A 19,056-nucleotide genomic window follows, 5' to 3' on the forward strand; every position below is an offset into this window, starting at 1 on the left:
CACAACAGTGTCCTGTGTAGTTGTGAGTGAATCATGTCAGAGCTAGGTGAATTTGAACGTGAACAAATTGTTGGTGCATGTACATTGGATGCTTCTGTAACCAAGGTAGCTGAAGTGTTTGGTGTTTGAAGAGGCACCATATCAAAGATTTATACAAAGTACAGAGAAGGTGGAAAAATGTCAGCTGCTAAGTCACAATGCAGACAAAAGTGTGCATTGGACTAGACACAAGGATTGACAAAGATGAAAGATCAATTAGTTTTTCTAAAGAAAACTTAATATTTTTGGGGGGCACATTGTTTTATAACCACAAAGCGAGCTGATATACATGGATTTCTAATCCTAATAGAGACATATACCAAATGGATTACATACTACTACTACTACTACTACTACTTCTTCTTCTTCTTCCATTGGCACTACATCCCAAGATGGGACTTGGTCTCTTTGAAATGGATTACATACTTATAAATAAAATGTAAAGGAACTGCCTAAATACGCTTAAGCATACCGAGGAGATGACGTAAATTTGGACCACAACCTGGAATCAGGGGAAAAACAACTCAGTCAAAGACAGTATGGAGAGGAAAAGCTAAAAAGAAATTAAATGTTGAGACTCTATAGGAGGCCGGTAAAGGACTGAAATTGAAAAAAAAGTTTTCCAGAAGAACTAGGAAAAAGTACTGAGGAAGGGGACATAAATCAGAAATAGATACAAATGGGAACAATCTCACAACAGCTGCCGAAGAATTGTAAGAAACAAAGTCTACAATAATTACGAAAGTAGGAGTAATAAACTGAGGTGACAACAGTCCAGGGAGATCTACTAATAACGTGTCAGACATCTTTTAGTCTGGCACAGCACGGCAGTTCGAGGTGGCGCGGACTCGACAAGTCACTGGAAGCCCTCCGCATAAATGCTAAGCCGTGCTGCCTCTACAGCCGTCCATAATTGTGAAAGTGTTGCCAGTACAGGATTTTGTGCAAGAATTGAACTCTCAATTATGTCCCGTACACGTTCGACGGGATTCGTGTCGGGCCGTCTGTGCGGCCAAACCGTCCTCTCGAAATGTCCAGAATGTTCTTCAAACCGATTGCGAACATTTGTGGCCTGGTGACACGGTGCATTGCCATCCATAATAATTCTACCATTGTTTGGGAACATGAAGTCCACGAGCAGCTGCAAATGGTCTCCAAGTAGGTCTCCAGCTGACAGTCAGTTCAGTTGGAGCAGACGACCCAGTCCATTCCACGTAAATACAGCTCACACCATTACGGAGTCACCACCAGCTCGCACAGTGCCTCGTCGACAACTCGGGTCCACGTCTCCGTGGGGTCCACTCCACACGTAAGCCCTATCGGTAGCTCTTACTAACTGAAATCGGGCCTCACATCGGATTCAACCGATACTATCACGAGCCGGGAGAGGCACTGCAGGTGACTTCGTGCTGTTAGAAAAGGCACTCTCGTCAGTCTTCTGCTGCCACATCCCAGTAACATCAAATTTTGCCGCACTGTCCTAACGGATACATCTGTCGTACATCCCGGATCGATTTCTTCAGTTATTCCACACGGTGCTGCTCGTCTGTTAATACTGTCAATTCTACGAAAATGCCGCTCCTCTCGGTCAATAATGAAAGCCGTCAGCCACTGTGTTGTCCGCAGTGATTGGTAATGGCCGAAATTTTGTACTCTTAGTACACTCTCGACACTGCAGGTCTCAGAATATTGAATTCCCTAACGATTTCCAAAATGGAATGTCCGTACTTATGGCTCCAGCTACTATTTCGCATTCAGAGTCTGTTAATTCCTGGCAATTGGCCATAATCCTGTTGGAAAAATTTTCGTGTGAATCGACTGAGTAGAAATGATAGCTCTACCAATGCACTGCTCTTTTATACTTTGCATATGCGATACTACTGGCATCTGTATATGTGCGTATCACTATCCCGTGACTTTTACCATCTCAGTGTATGTTGAAAATGACGGAAGAGTGGAGAATGCAGAGAACAGAAAAGGAGAAACGATGTATAAGAAATAGAATAATACCTCAAGAAAAGAAACACAACATGTAAGAAAAGATTGGTGGAAGGGAAACAGAGAAAATATAGAAATGGGGACAGCATGAAATGATGTACAGATTAACCTGGGAGATAGTTTTTGAAAGTAAGAACAGAAAGATTAGCATGGAAATCGAAAGAATGGATGGCACGATAAGGGATATTAAATAGATTTAGGAACATACAGTATCTGTATAAGAAGGATCAACCATCAAGTAAAATAAAGAATGAAGAAGAGGTGAATGTACCAGATGATGAAACAGGATGGTATTTTGGGTGAGGAAGTGCAACGAGATGGAAAATAATGATGTATGTGGAACTGACGATTTGCCAGCAGAAGCGGTGGTTAATTTCTCAGGCAGCTGAAACATTATTGAGAGTGTCAAACTGAAGATTATGTGGTAAGCTAGATTGGCACATTGCAAAGTGTCAGGTGGGATGTTTCCTGCTGTATTTGACGGATGTTCACACGGGGAGGGACTACATGTAATAATTATGATTCTGTGGTGGAACAGATTTGCAAATTACTAACTTGATTATTTGGAATACAATTCGGCTTCGTGGATCTTCTTTGTTTTTTCCTTGGACCTCACCTCCTACACAGTATGGCATGTACTGGAGATATAAACCATGCTTATCTAGATTCAACAAGCTACCGAATAACTGAGGCCTCTGTTTGAAGACACACATTTCTTCTTCCAACTTATACAGCTTTGGGAACTTTCATATACAACTGTCTCCAATTTAGCTTTAACAATTACATCAAAAGTTAACAAAATCATCAACAGTTCAATGTCTGCTCTTTAACAGGCTTTACTGCAGATTGTCCAGTGGAACTCATTGTAGGCCACTGTCAAGGCCCACACTAGTCTACGGAGTGCAGTATGCTCAGAGGAAGGGGCACAGCTGCACAGAATAAACACCAAAACACCAAATCAGCAGGTGCTGGAAAGCTTGATCAAACTGCAGAACTGCCTCATTCTGGCAGAAACACACTTCATGGGAGTGATATGTTATATCACATGGTTTTGATTTAAAAAAGGAAAAGAAATAAAGAGATGCGATTGGATGACAGAAATAAAGGAGAGAGATATCTTGAGAGGGAGAGGGAGAGAGGGGGAGGGGGAGGGGGAGGGGAGGGGGAGGGGGAGGGAGGGGGGGGGAGAGAGAGAGAGAGAGAGAGAGAGAGAGAGAGTTATATTGTATTTGTTGACTTCAAAAACAATTTTGAAAAGTACAATGGAGCAAGTTTTTGAGTATTTTGAAGAAGAATGGAATTGATTGGGAGGAAGGAAATTGGTACAAAATTTATATTTATAAGAGTAGAAGTCAGAAATGAAATGACTGAGGGAAAGAATGATTAGAAGTAGAGTGAGACGACTAATGAAGAGGCGCTGGAAAGAATAGAGGAGAGACAAAGACTGCTGGAAGCCATAAGAAAAAGAAAGAAGAACTGACAGGACTGTTTGATGGTAAATGCATTGGAAGGGTTGGTGTATGGGAGAAGAATGAAAGAAAGGAGAATATGTAAGATGGTGGGTGACATTAAAGGAAATGGAAGATCTTTGAAAATGAAGAGAGCAGCAGAGGACAGGAGAATATCAAAATCAACCACATAAACACCTGCCTTGGGCAGAACACATAATAGTAATAATAGTCAAGTCAAATAAACTGTTAAGTGGTAAAAAAATAAAGTGATGAAATCTATCTGATCTGTTCCTGTATATTGAGTATTGCAAGTGGATCTTCCACAAGGATGTTAACCATGTGAGGGTTTGTGGGCAGATGTTCATTTCCGGGCACGGTGATAATTCAGTACAAAGTAAGATGCAACATTTGTCCAAATGTGTAACTTATTTAAACACACCATGTTTTGAGATGACAAAATCCCAGTATCAGGTTCCTAAAATTAATATGCCATTACGCACAGTCAAAAATAATAAGCAAGCAGTAAACATGTATTGTCACACATACAAGATTCTCCATTATACATATAACGGTATAACATTTGTATGCCCCTAGGGCCTGCTTGCTACATATTCTGTGAGTCTTAACAACAGAATGAACCGTATTAAAATTCTTTATTTGCCAATGAGTAACACTGAGGTTTGAATTTACTTAGGATAATTCTTCAGTATTTATTTCGATACTTAAGTAGGACAGTACTAGCACAAACCTTTGCTACTATTTTCCACGCTGGCATTACCTACTTACCTAACACAGTTAACATGCTTGCATTTATTGACATGCCTATCTCTGTATTTGTACTATTCACACAAATAGAAAAGAATAAATTCACCGTGACAGTTGAGTATTATTAACTGACACGACACATAGCATAATCAGACATTACCTGCTAGAGCAAGGCCGCTAATGGCTCACCTGTAAGAACTTCCAGTCTCAGCTGGGTAAGGGTCGCGAGAGCAGTCTGGTAGAGGGAGCAGACGAGTGCAACTTTGGAGCATTCTGCACTGCCGAGGCGGTTTCGGCCGGCAGAGTGGCAGGCCCCACGGTGCTCGAGCAGTGCCCGCCTCAGCAGCCCAGTCCCACCGGCTGCCTGTGGTACACCGTCAGAGCTTTCCGGTGGCTCTGCTTCTTCTAGAACGTGCCCCAGCAGTGCAGATACCGTCGGACTCGACCACAACAGTTGCAACTGTGACCTCACGTGAGGTATTGACTCCATTAGTGCACTGTCCGTCTCCTGTGCGAACCAGCCTAGTACTGGATGCCAGTGAGTTAAATTTGACTGCTTGCTCGTGACATAATGTTGGCAACTCTCTAAAAGTCGAGTCACCACAAACTGAAAATTAATAGAGAAACAAGGAAATAAGTGCAAATCGCTATACCTTACAAAAACTGCTTATGTAATGTGACATTTTCTATTCTCCTTGCATTATATTTACATTAAGGTTAAACGGAATTTTCCTCTAGATCACATATTGATGATCAATTGCTCTACAATTGAAACAAAAAAGAAAAAAGAAAGAATTGCTTTGACACTAGAGTTCATTTGAGGCTGGACGCAATTTCAGCTGGAAAAAGGGTAGGTAAGGAAAGTTGCTACTTCATTTTTTCAGTAAGAATTCTCATATTTACATAGAGCGATAGGGGAGCTAGCGTCGGGATGGTTGGGTAGGGATCAGGGCACTGCTCATTATAAGTACAATTCGATGGTTTTAACAACTGTGCATTTTCACACATTATCAGTCAGCAGATTTACTTATTTTCATTATTTATTGCTACAGTTGTAATAAGAATAGTTTTCAAATTGGAAACTTAGATTTAAGTTATTAAATTGTTAAACTTAAAAAACAGAAAAACCATAACATAAGACTAAATTTAAAACTACGCATTCTTGTACAGAATGCAAGCAATCTGTTCCAACTCACCAATAACCCTACTCATAAATAAAAAATTGCCTATATCAGTTCTTTAAGGCTTAGTTCTAATTTTCTACTTGTGCTGTGATACACCAGTGTAAATAGATAGTTCAGTTTCCTTTAACTTTTTACCCTTGTACACAGCAGAACATGTATTCGATATTTTTCTCCTTTTGTGCTGTAACATTTTTTGACAAAATTCACTGACCATTTTAAGAGGAATCACTGAAGTTACAAGAGAAGGAGCACTGACGAACCACTTCAGATTTGTTCCAATCGTAAATCTGATGTCGATCTCGACAGAAAGTTTTATATTAACCTGTCATCAGACGAGAAGTATATACTTTAAAGATTCACCAATGACACTGTAATTATGTCAGAGTGAGCAGAGGACTTGGAATATCAGCTGAACAGCACATATAATGCCTCGAAAAGAAGATTATACGATGAACATCAACAAGGACAAAACAAGGGTGGGCCATAAGAGAATGCAGTTGAGTTAAATCTGGTGATGCTGAGAGAATTACATTGAGAAATAAGACACTAAAAGTAGGGGATCAGTTTTTTCTATTTTGTTAATAAAATAACTGGCAATGGCTGAAGTGAAAGAGGGTATACAATACACAAAGGAAAAATCAAGAAAATCTAAAAGCATTTGAAGTAGATTGTAGAGAATAAACAGTACAGAAAAGAGAAGATTAGAAACTTCTAAATGTGGTGCTACAGGAGAGTGCTCAGTAACTGACTGCTAGATCAAGTGCTAATGCACCGAGGACAGATTTGTTAGCTAATACGCTCAGGTATTAATGAATAACGGAAGGCAGTGTGGTGGGTAAAAATTGTGAGGAAGGCCAAAGCTTGTCTACGGTATTCAGACTCAAGTGGATGTAGATTGCAGGATATTCAAACCTGGAGAGCTACATCAAACCAATGGAGGTAACAAAAAACTACTGAGCCAGCAGTGGTAAGACTAGCGTTACATGTGCTAATTCTTTTGCTGTTTGATATATTAAATCAGTGCTAATGCTAATGCTTCTGCAAAATACTCACAAGCTGTTAACAAGTAACTGGCAAATCAGTATACTACATCAAAATTGTGTTCCTTGTCATAAATGTAAGATTTACTATGAAGGCTTTCAGTAGCTTGCAAACAATGAACGTATGACTAATTAGACTATAATTATTTACTTTGCTCTTTTGAAAATCTTTAAAAATTTATAGAAATTCCTGTGCACCATGAGGGTACAATTAATAATGAGGATACATTTGACACCCAAGTGTGTCACAGACAGACATCCACACCAGCACCCTATTGGATCAGTGTCTATCCTAAGTTCCACATATTTCCAGAAATTTCACACTTATCTGATCATTTTTTAAAGTGTCTTCAAATCATAGTGATCTTTCCGTAATGGTTATCTGTGTTAATGTTCTCTTAAATGTCTTCCATCAACAAATGCTGCACATCAGGAATAACTTATTACTGAACAGCTGACAGCTGTCCTGATTACGTAAATCAATAGTTTACATGCTGCTTTTTGCAACTTCATAGTTACAAAATTTTAATTTTAGTGCTTTTTTGCTATTTAGGGAGTAAAATAACTGATGATGGTCGAAGTAGAGAGGATATAAAATGTAGACTGGCAATGGCAAGGAAATCGTTTCTGAAGAAGAGAAATTTGTTAACGTCGAGTATAGATTTAAGTGTCAGGAAGTCGTTTCTGAAAGTATTTGTATGGAGTGTAGCCATGTATGGAAGTGAAACATGGACGATAACTAGTTTGGACAAGAAGAGAATAGAAGCTTTCAAAATGTGGTGCTACAGAAGAATGCTGAAGATAAGGTGGGTAGGTCACGTAACTAATGAGGAGGTTTTGAATAGGATTGGGGAGAAGAGAAGTTTGTGACACAACTTGACTAGAAGAAGGGATCGGTTGGTAGGACATGTTTTGAGGCATCAAGGGATCACAAATTTAGCATTGGAGGGCAGCATGGAGGGTAAAAATCGTAGAGGGAGACCAAGAGATGAATACACTAAGCAGATTCAGAAGGATGTAGGTTGCAGTAGGTACTGGGAGATGAAGAAGCTTGCACAGGATAGAGTAGCATGGAGAGCTGCATCAAACCAGTCTCAGGACTGAAGACCACAACAACAACAACAACAACAACAACAACAATTTTAGTGCATTTACAGCTACAGAAATATCAACATATCTGTACCTAGAAGATATCACATGTTACAGTACGGAAGTACGTCAAAATAGTTGAGCAAACTGAAGATTCACTTATTAGTTTTTTATAATTATGCAACTACTAGTTTTGTGAGTCTCCAAGGTTCACAAAACTAATAGTGGAACACAATCTGATGAGTTTTATTACGCTAAATGTCAACTTCATAAAGGGTTTAAACTACACTAACCTCAGATTTGTGTCAGTAAACATTTTCTTCTTTCATATAATTGTTGTTAAACAATACTTTACAGAAAATAAACTGCTGTTACAGATTGTACAAACATAATGTTTTGTAAACAATTTTTACTTATTTTTAAAAATAAAGTTAGCTTTTGTGAATAATTTTCATTTCCTCTTGTAAATAAATTTCATTATGCAAATGGTTCAAATGGCTCTAAACACTATGGGACTTAACATCTGAGGTCATCAGTCGCCTAGGCTTGGAGCTACTTAAACCTAACTAACCTAAGGACATCACACATATCCATGCCCGAGGCAGGATTCGAACCTGCGACCGCAGCAGCAGTGCGGTTCCGGGCTGAAGCGCCTAGAACCACTCGGCCACAGCGGCCGGCAAATTTTATTATGCCACATGTTTAGCTTAAAATCTACATTTAAATTATGTAACACAATTTTACTAAATAATACTGACTTAAAAACAATTTTATCAAGAAATCAGATTTTCGCTGATGAGCCAAAACATTAAAACCACTGACCACTGTGAAGTCGAATGTCACTTGCTGGAGTTAGGGGCACACGACACAGTGAGAGAAGTACACAAGTAGAGCAGGCAATGATATGAGCCACAAATGAGGGATTTCACCGACATAATCAACTTTGGCAAAGGGCACATCATTATGGACTGGCACCTGGGGAAGAGTATTTCAGAAATGGCGAAACAGGTCAGCTGTTTGCACACTACTGTGATGAGCATCTAAGGAAAGTGGTCGCAGGACTGTGAAATCAAGTGTAGGTGGCCATGGTTCAGGTGTCCACACCTCGTCACAGAAGCCGCAGATCGCAGGCTCATCCATTCTGATAAAGCGCAACAGACAGTGATCTGTGATACATCTGATGACAGAGAACAATGCTGATGTAGGCACAATGTTTTGGTGCACATTATTAAACACGGATATCCACAACAGGTCACCCCTACCCTCTCACAGCCTCGACCCGACAACATTGTCAACAGTGAGAGCTGCAGGCATGGAACTGATGAAACTGGACCGTAAATTGATAGAAACATTACTTTCGGTCGGACGAATCACATTTCTCGCTACAACTAGTTGACAGTCACATGCAAATATCCTGTAATCTGGGCAACCGGCTACTCCGTGCACCATGCCACGGATGTGGGCTGGTGGGGAATGTATTATCCTACAGGGAGGAGGGGGGTATTCATCTGGGCTCTGGGCTTCCACAGGACCCGAGATTGTAGTCAAAGGCAGCACGACAGCTGTAGACCACCCACATTCCTTCTTGCTCAATATTTTCCCTGACAGCAGCAATGGGATAACTGTCTGTGCCACTAGGCCACAAGTGTGACACAGTGGTTTCAAGAGTACAATAATCAACCCAGTTTGACGTTCCGATCTGAACCCGATGGAACAGAACCGGAACTCTTACTACGTGGGGCCATACACACACCCACAAATCACTGGCCCGTAATTTACAGGACTCACACAACCTGAGCGTACACACTCGGTGCCACATACCTCCAGGAACCTACCGAGAACTTGACAAACCTGTGCCACACACAATCTCTGTAGTACTGCGTTCCGTAGGTGGGACAACGCACTGTCAAGTAGCTGGTCATAATGTTTTAGCTCATTAGTGTGGAAATCCGTTTGGTGTTATCCTTCACTAAACAAAGAATTCCAACCAAATACCTTAAGCAAAACTTGACTGTCAAAAAGGTCAAGTGTACAAAGTGCCTCAAAATCATCAAGAATGATAATCAACATGAGGAATATCTGTACTATTTTCGTGTCGGATGTCGCGGTACGATCTGCACAACGAGTGAGCCAACACTGGAAGTAAAGTGAAACTTCAACTCAATTTGACATTGGCATCAGAAAAGTTAGCACGGCTGTCATCTGTAGTTTGCAGCAGTAATATTAGGGCTACACTAGAAGACTGGATTACAGTCAATCTCCATATCAAACAAAACATCCATGAAACATTGCGAGCCTATTATCTCTGTTATAGCTTTTTTCAGAAGCTTCAAAACTTTAGAAATTGTGGAGTAAAGCCTTTAAACAACCCAAACAGTTCACAAACAGAATGAGTTTATAAGGCATAAGGTGGAAGCCAAGTCTAGAAAAGAAGGTTTTATGAACACTGAGAGTGTTTTACTGCTGTCTTGGGAAAGGAATGTCAGAACTGGCACAGAACTGTTTGATAAATGATTACTAGGTACTATTCTTTTGTAGGCAACTGAAAACAGATGCTATATATTTAGAAAGTGAATGGCACATGCCTATCTATATTTATTTTATTATTACGACAGGTTTCATTTCACAATCTAAATGACTGTATATTAGTCACATTTTGTGTCAGACTTCAAGACGGTGACTGAGAGAAAGTACAGTGGTAGCGCATTTGGCCTGCAGTAACATGACACAAACTTTTATCTGTCTCAGTGCATCTGTTCAATTTTCAAGAAATTCAAATGACATTTGTTACACGCAGCACATCAGGAGATATACCTTTAAATTTTTCAATTTCTGTTTATAACATGAGGTATTTATCTAACTTACTTATCATTCTTATGTTTTGATGGAAATGTCTAAACATATAACGCATATTACGATTATTACCCTCCGCGTGCTGTGGTCAATGTATTTCACAATTAAACCCAACATTTTGACCCCATCTGTCGAGGACAATTTCAAGGGGAACCATAGCTTCTTTGAGTGTCCAGTTGACACCCTGGCCCACTACGTTCACGCATGCTTCCACACAATGTCACAATGCCACATCTCTGAATACCCGATTGCAATTGGTCATTTTCGATTACAGCCATCCACTCTTCCAATCATCCGACTGTGGAACACTGGTAGGCATCTTCTTTAGCACCAGGATGCAAATGATGTTCATTTTTACACTCTCCTCTTCCCTATTGAAATTCCTGGGTTGTTTTACAATCTCTATGGCCTCTCTGTATAACCTTTCATGCTGCCCAATTGTTGCTGCCAGTGCTTGAACCCTATCAAAATGAATGTAGTAGTGTACTGGCTGCAAAGCATTTTCCACAACACATGATCTGTCAATCACCCCCTCCCCCCTTCTGCAATTGACCTTGCGTTCTTCTAGTTACTTTTTGACCATTGTTTTTGTAGTACCAACATACACCTTCCCAAACAAAACTGCACAGAATCCTACAAATTCCTGCTTCTTCCAGGGGCTTGAGAACATCCTTGGCAAATTTTAGGTGATCTTGTGTCTTCTGGGTGAGATCATAGATTACCACGTAGTTCCTTTTTTCAAGATGATTTCATATGCCCTCAGCAATGTTCTTAATGAAAGGCAGGAAATCACAGGTGCTTGAGCATTGCTATGAATTTGCATGGTGTTCTTAATGCTCTTTTTACCTCAGCATATAAATAACCATTCTCGAGCAACACACTGTGAGATATTTTAATTACGTGTCGAGCAGTTCTGTTTCTTAGATGTTCCTTGCTCTATCCACCAACATTTTTATGCTGCCTCTCTTTTGATGTGATAGGTAGTTCAAATTCTGGTGTAAGTAACAGTCTGCATCATAACAGTGTGCATGACTTTACAGTAAACTGTGTGGCCTAAGCTACCATCTTCTTTCTTGAAAACTAGCACATCACAAAAATTTAATCTTCTGCCTCTGTCCTCCTTCACGATAGACCATATCTCGAGATTAATCCTGTTGAGATGCTGCTGAAAACAACCTAGTTCCTCTCTACCGTGCCTCCACAAAACAAACATATCATCCACACAGTGGTCCCAAATATTCAGTTTTTTGTTAGCAGTTTCCAATGCCTGCTCCTTGAATTTTTCCCTAAAAACATTCACTATAACTGGGCTTGAGGGGCTCCTCATAGCCAAGCCTTCTGTCTATTCATAGAACTCATTGTCCCACATTTAAAATACACAGTTGTGAGGTAATATTTAAAAAATTCTACAATTTGGGAAGGAAAAATCCAATTCAGCCATTGCAACACATTTAGCGAAGCCATAGATGCCATATCAAAAGTAACTAATAGAGCCTCTGGATGGACCACTATGCTCTTTAATTTACTGATAAAATGTGCCAAGGGGGAGGGGGAGGGGTGAGATTAGCAGATCATCAGCTACGGAACATGTTTTGCAGCTAGGAGACCACTACACTGATTTTGATATGACTCAAATACTGGCACAGGAGAAGGGTGTGAAATTGAATGAAATTTGGATCCCAGTGCTGAAGAAGATGTGTACCACTCTTCCACCACGGGGTGATAGCAACACCAGAGTACAACGATCAACAATGGCCAATTGCGGTCACGTATTTGAAGTATGGTCCACCTCCATAACTGAGTGGTCAGTGTAGACAGTTGCCACATGGAGGATCTGGGTTCGATTCCCAGTACAACCGAGGAATTTTCCTTGGTGGGAGGAGTAGCTACTTGACAAAGCAGCAGGGGATCCATAGACTGGGAACTCTACAAAATGGCTAGGAGAGCACTGTGTTCACCACATCCCCCTCCATACTGCTTTTGTACAATGCTGCTAGGTAGAGGATGACACGGCAGCCGGTAGACATCCTTCGGGGCTTCACAGACCGGCACGGAGCTCGTTATTCAAAGTATGCGATGTCACGCCACTGCGCAGAAGCACGTGTACACGGAATTTTGCTGCAGTCCGTAGCGATCCAGGGTGTGAATCAGACATTCAAAGAAACTTTGATCGAGCATGAGAATATCTTCCACACGTGGAAACAAAAGACTGGGTTTAAATGTGAAATCCTTTCAGCCACAACGTAGTAGACCAGAAGAATTTATTAACTGTGACATGTCTAGCAGTGAAAGTTTACAATCTCCACCAACTGACAGAACTGTGCCTGCAGTTAATTGACAGCTCTGTCATTTGGAAACACTTACGCTAAAAAAATATACTAAAAATTTTGGAAATTGGAGGGATCACACAGACAATGCTCCAGTTATACAAATGCTTCTGGAAATTAGTAACGAAAGTAAACTCTTACCAGAAATATTCTGACACACACCACAACGTGTGCGGTGGCACCTCTCGATGAAGGACACGTCAGTACCACCCACACGTCTCTCGAAGATCCTCACCTGCACATACGACACTGTTCCTTACGGAGCAGATCATTCCGATGCCGTCTGACGATACACGGGTACTACCGGGTGTACCTCTGCCCACCCTCAGGTGAGCACAGGTAGTGAGATACAGCAGGCTACCTGCCCGGCAGACACGCTCCCACACACACTAGCTGCCACTGGCTGCACGCACTCTACCACACGGCCCACGGCCCACAGCCCAGACATCTGACCACCCCCACGTCGCTCGTCTGCCTGCCCCCTCCTACTCACATCCGACCGCTCACCGGCCCAGACATCTGACCGCCCCCACGTCGCTCGTCTGCCTGCCCCCTCCTACTCACATCCGACCGCTCACCGGCCCAGACATCTGACCGCCCCCACGTCGCTCGTCTGCCTGCCCCCTCCTACTCACATCCGACCACTCACCGGCCCAGACATCTGACCGCCCCCACGTCGCTCGTCTGCCTGCTCCCCTCCCACTCACATCCGACCGCTCACCGGCCCAGACATCTGACCGCCCCCACGTCGCTCGTCTGCCTGCCCCCTCCTACTCACATCCGACCACTCACCGGTGGGATTGCGAGCTAGAACGATCCGCACCGGGGCTCACGGCATCAATCGGAGAGTATCACGGCCTTCACATTTGTGGAATGTAGCTCACATCACCCACAGTTGCCTAGTGCAGCTGGCGTTACGGCACAAACTACGTCCGGCATCCTAAATAATAGCAACACAGTCTGCATTACCGAGATATTTTGCCAGACAGTATTAATCACAGATCATTGCCGAGTTCTGAATTCGGCTTAAAAATACTAGTCGGTCACTATTCGATAGCACGGGAGTTGTGTGCTAGTTCGGACATCACCCTCCTACTCGGTCCTTCTAGCCCTCCAACTACGTCTAGCCTTAACACGCATTTCATTCGCTGTCTGTTCATAGTCTTCCTTCAGTCGGGTGCACACATTTACCTAGAATCAGCACAGCAGTGGAGCTGCCGGAGGGCTCTACCTGCTGACCTACGTCTCTCCAGTGCCTTGACTGATTTGACAGATTCCACCACAATCCGATCACCTGCCATACTGGTAACTCTAATAAAGCCAACTATAGCTCTCAACTGTTCTATTTCTGCTCGTGTTACTGGTAGATCAGCCTTTTAATTTTATGTCAGCTGGTCTTTCTCCACAATCGTGGAGCAACAGGCACATCTACTACAGAGCCAAATGCTAGCCACTGTTTCACAGCATATGACATGAAAAAAATTGTAAGCAGCCCTAACACTGTCTGTCATTTCTCTCTACTCTGCGGCTATTTTCCCACGTGTCCATAGTAATGATTCTTTAAGTCTAGACACATTATTTAGTAATTAGGTGAATTTTTACTGTTTGATTTCAAACCAAAAATGGCTGACTTATGATACATATTTTACAACAAGAAACTCTTGCAATATTAACAATATTTAATTTGCTAAATGACAAGAGTCAGTGAAAGGTGATGTTTCCTGTAGTATGTGATGCAGTTACCAGTTAAAAGGTAATGGGAAAATCTGCCTGACTTGACCTCATTGACATAGCTACGGTTTCCCTCTACTACTACTACTATTATTATTATTATTATTATTATTATTATTATTATCACTAGCATTGCTATTTACAGTTACAAAGTGTTCCTTACACTTACTATTCACTGCTTTGAAATAATACTCACAGTAAAACTTGGGAAATAAAGTTCTCGTAGGGCATCTTCGCGCTGAATGTAGGCAAGGTGAATCAGATTTGCTAGAAGACAAAGGGCATAGTTGCCTTCGAGAACATTAAATACTATCCTAGTATTCTGTTCCAAATTCAGAAGGTCCAAACTTCTCCCAAATATTTCATGGCTGATGATGGCAGAAACACACTAAAATAACAACAAAGTAATAGAGACAGATGTAAAATGAGATATAACAGCTAACGAAGAGTACTACAGCTGACATTAAGTTAAACGACTCACCTTCAAGCCTTTACTACTTACAATATTCACAAAGTGCCAACTGGTGGCACATGAAATTTGTTATAAGACAGTAATTTCTTTTTTATTTAATATTATAAATAGTTGACCTGTCAGCTCTAAAAAGCGCCTGTTAAGAAGTCAATCAATTTCTGCTAAATAATGAATGTAGTAAAGATCTGGAGATGAATCCTCATTTAACAGAAATACATTACAATACTGCAGTATGTTGATAATTTTTATTTTGGGACAATCTAATTACAACTGAACGAAACACAATTTTTTGTGTTTCCTCTCAGTAAGTCATCTTCAGTGGCCTGGAATATGTACATATATTTGTTTGTATATTTAGTTTACATTCAGAAAATTGAATATTATAAACATACCGTAATATTACAAGCAAAACAGGATGACATGACTACAAGAGCTGAAAACATTATAATAATAACGTTACATAGCACAGCTCAACTTGACTAGAAGAAAGGATCAGTTGGTAGGACATGTTCTAAGGCATCAAGGGATCACCAATTTAGTATTGGAGGGCAGCGTGGGGGGAAAAAATCGTAGAGGGAGACCAAGAGATGAATACACTAAGCAGATTCAGAAGGATGTAGGTTGCAGCAGGTACTGGGAGATGAAGAAGCTTGCACAGGATAGAGTAGCATGCAGAGCTGCATCAAATCAGTCTCAGGAACGAAGATCACAACAACAACACAGCTAACCAAAAATTATATAATGCATGTGTCAGGCTGCTGCTCACAACATAGTGGAGATGCTGAGTCGCAAACAGGGACAAAAAAAGACTGTCACAAATAAAGTTTTCAGCCATTAAGGCCTTTGTTGACAATACACACACACACACACACACACACACACACACACACACACAAACAACTGCAGGCTCAAACAACTGGAACCACACGGCCATGAAGTGTGGTTTCAGTTGCCTGAGCCTGCAGTCGTGAGTGTGAGTTGAATTTGTGTGTGTGTGTGTGTGTGTGTGTGTGTGTGTGTCATTTATTGTCAACAAAGGCCTTAATGGCCAGAAGCTTTATTTGTGAAAGTGTTTTTGTTGTGCCTATCTGCGACTCAGCATCTCCAATATGTGTTGAATAGCAACTTTCCTTTTCATAATACTGTTGCAATCCATCCTGGATTTTCCATTGTTTGATTTTTTTAGGTATCAGGCTCATATACCACAATTTAGTTACACTGCATCTTTTAAAGTCATAAGAATTATAAGGCGAACAGTAAGTATAATAAAGGTTTTAGTAGAGATAAACACAAATATTCTTCAGCTAATTAAGATGAGTATAAGTAAACTGTTCTCAGCTTCATTCCTACGTATACTGCTGTTTTTACGAATTGATAAGGCTGATTTACTGTAGAGCAAACTGCTCATATTTCTTACCCCATGTTCGTCTCATAAGATGAACATCTGCACTTGACTGTGTATTATAATAATGACCCAACCTCTTAGTTATTGTTAATTCAGGTTCCTATCAGTTGCGTACAGTTTCTTGATGGTGACTAATTCTAAATGTTAACATTTGCTCTCAAAACCATTACCTGCATTTTGAATGTTTGTTTGAGCATAATTCCACTCATACACTTGCATGGTATCAACATAATACAGAACCACATGACAAATGTGGTATGATTACACTTACAGTAAGCCAGACCAGTATGTCAAATTTACCATTTGTGAATTATAGTGATACTATACTTGTCGTACGGATCTATATTACGTAGATGTTATTCATCTGTCTCAGTGGAATTATGCTCTAATGAACACTCGAAATGCACGCAATTGTTTGAGAATGATGTTAACATAAACTGTATGTACATATGACAGAAACTCGAACAAATAATAATCGGATTTAAGTTTCTGGTACTTTCACCAACAAAATATTGGAATTAAATACACTTACTCATCTCAAACAAGTGTAGCCCCTCGTTTAGAAGAATCCCATTTTTATATATAAATCTAGCGAACAGACAATATTTTTAATTCCCTAGAAACTGGCTTAATGGGTGTTTGATGAGACACCTGTTGCATCATCTTTAAGAGCCTCTTTCGCATCACAAACATTTTCCTATGTGTTGAGCCCCATAACTGGGTTGCCATAAGAGATAGTTGAAAGCACTAATGCGAAATAAACTGTCTTTAGGGCTGTGATATCACAGAAATGTCAAAGGATTTGAAAAGCCTAGCACAAACTACTCGATCTTTTGAACAGCTTTCCTCTATGTATAACAAATTATAAGTTATGTTCTATCCAGAGCATAAGAAATTTTATATCCTTTAGTTGTTCTATTGTTGCATCACTTGTTACTATGGGATCTGTACAGGTAGGGTGCTTTTTGGAGCACTGAGTAGCATATGTGCAGGTTTGCTTTCATTTAACAGTAGGCTATTATTGTACACCTAGGAAATTAGTTTGTTAATGGAGTCAGTTAACTCACTGCTCATTCTTTGAATCTACAGAATTTGGAAAAGGAGATTTGTTTCATCTGCAAAAAAGTTAAGTAATGCTTTAGATACATTCAGAGGCAGATCATTGATCAGTTGGGCCTCACACACACTATAAGAGCGTGGCAACTTCAATTTCAATAAGCTCTCGGTGGTCTGGCAACCCATTTGATATATTTTGAACATTCAGTAGTGTAGTGAAAGAATTATAAACCAGTGTATCAATAGAGCTGTTGTAGGTGGTAGCTATTCTAGTGGGCTCTCTGCCAATATTTTACATGTTATGTGTAGCAGTAAGGTTGCTTGTGTTGTAAAGCCATCAGCAGAGCCATTAGGAAGGAAGATTAAGGTTATCATCCTGCAACTGAGGAGGTCATTAGAGAAAGAGCACCTCAGATGGGAAAAGAGACAAAAGAAATTAGCTGTGTCCTATACAAAGATACCACCCTGGCATTTGCCTTAAATAATTTTGGGAAACCTCAGAAAACCTGACTGGATGACAATTTGAATCTCAGACTTTGCAAATGTCAGCTCATTTTATGAGCAGCTGTACCACCCTGCACATTCTTCTCATCCATAAGATGTACAGATAGTGTAGCATGGTCTGACAGCTGTGAATCTCTTCTCTATCTTTAAACATTGTTTTATGTTGCATACTTAGTTTTACTTGAACATGATGGCCTAGTTTCAAACTACTTTCTCTTTGCCTGTACACTCTGATCAAGTAGCCATTAACATAACCTGTCCCTCTACGGGCACCGGAGACACCGGAAAACAACATCACGGACCTCGTACCGGACTGGTCTTGTAACGACACTAACTGATGCAGCAGTCATTCCAGCATCACATGCCTCTATTTTTATCACGGTGATAACATTCTTTATGAGTTTTCTGGCAGTCACAAAATAAGTTGAAAAGTAATGTTGCAGTAACATTTTAAGTATTTTGCATTTCTGAATATAGAATACATATCGGCACCTACAGTGAGTGGCTAACAGATGTGGGGACCGAATGTCGCCCAGGATAAGCAGACACCTTGCACTGAGTGCTGACGGCATCCGTGTATCTGGGTAGGTGGTGGTGGCGGTGGTAAGGGTGGTGGGGCAGAAGAGTGGGTATACAGCAGGACATGCTCTTACCCCTAGCTATGTAGCTGAATAATCTGGAGATAAAACAGAACCCAATTCTGAACCGGCTGCTGTAAGGAACAAAGTGTGGAAGAAGTGAAAGAAGTAACAGGCATTATTTCGAATGCAACAAAAGATCCCCCAACATTTGTGGAAAGATAGACAACGTAAAACAGGAGAGGGGTAAACATGACATACACATACTAGGAGTAATTGAAATAAAATGGCCTGAGAAAGGGGATTTATTGAGCAATAACTTTAGACTTTTACACCTGGAAGAAGAAGGAAGTTATCCAGGTGTAGAGATAGTACAAAGTAAAAGCGTAGCCATATGAGTTTAGAACTATGTGTAATAACATGACAGAATAGTTACACTGAGAACACAGAATGAGTTAGTTGACGTGGTACTGACACAAGTGTACACTCCCAACTGTGGTGTCGCTCACCACAGACACCACATGTCACTTTGTAAGTCATAGGTTAGTACCAGGCATTCCTAGT

General features: G+C 40.7%; 1 protein-coding gene across 1 annotated transcript in view; it reads right to left on the reverse strand.

The window, feature by feature from the left end:
* The window catches only part of LOC126202743 (ubiquitin-protein ligase E3B), a 312,843-nt gene that overhangs the window by 229,529 nt on the left and 64,258 nt on the right, over positions 1-19,056 (reverse strand). The window contains exons 5-6 of the mRNA XM_049936890.1: positions 14,674-14,865; positions 4,443-4,860 (exon numbers count right to left, since the gene is read on the reverse strand). Coding sequence (XP_049792847.1) covers positions 4,443-4,860; positions 14,674-14,865 — 610 coding nt within the window. The remainder of the gene's footprint in view (positions 1-4,442; positions 4,861-14,673; positions 14,866-19,056) is intronic.

Source organism: Schistocerca nitens, chromosome 1 (assembly GCF_023898315.1).
Source record: "Schistocerca nitens isolate TAMUIC-IGC-003100 chromosome 1, iqSchNite1.1, whole genome shotgun sequence".
NCBI lineage: Eukaryota > Metazoa > Arthropoda > Insecta > Orthoptera > Acrididae > Schistocerca > Schistocerca nitens.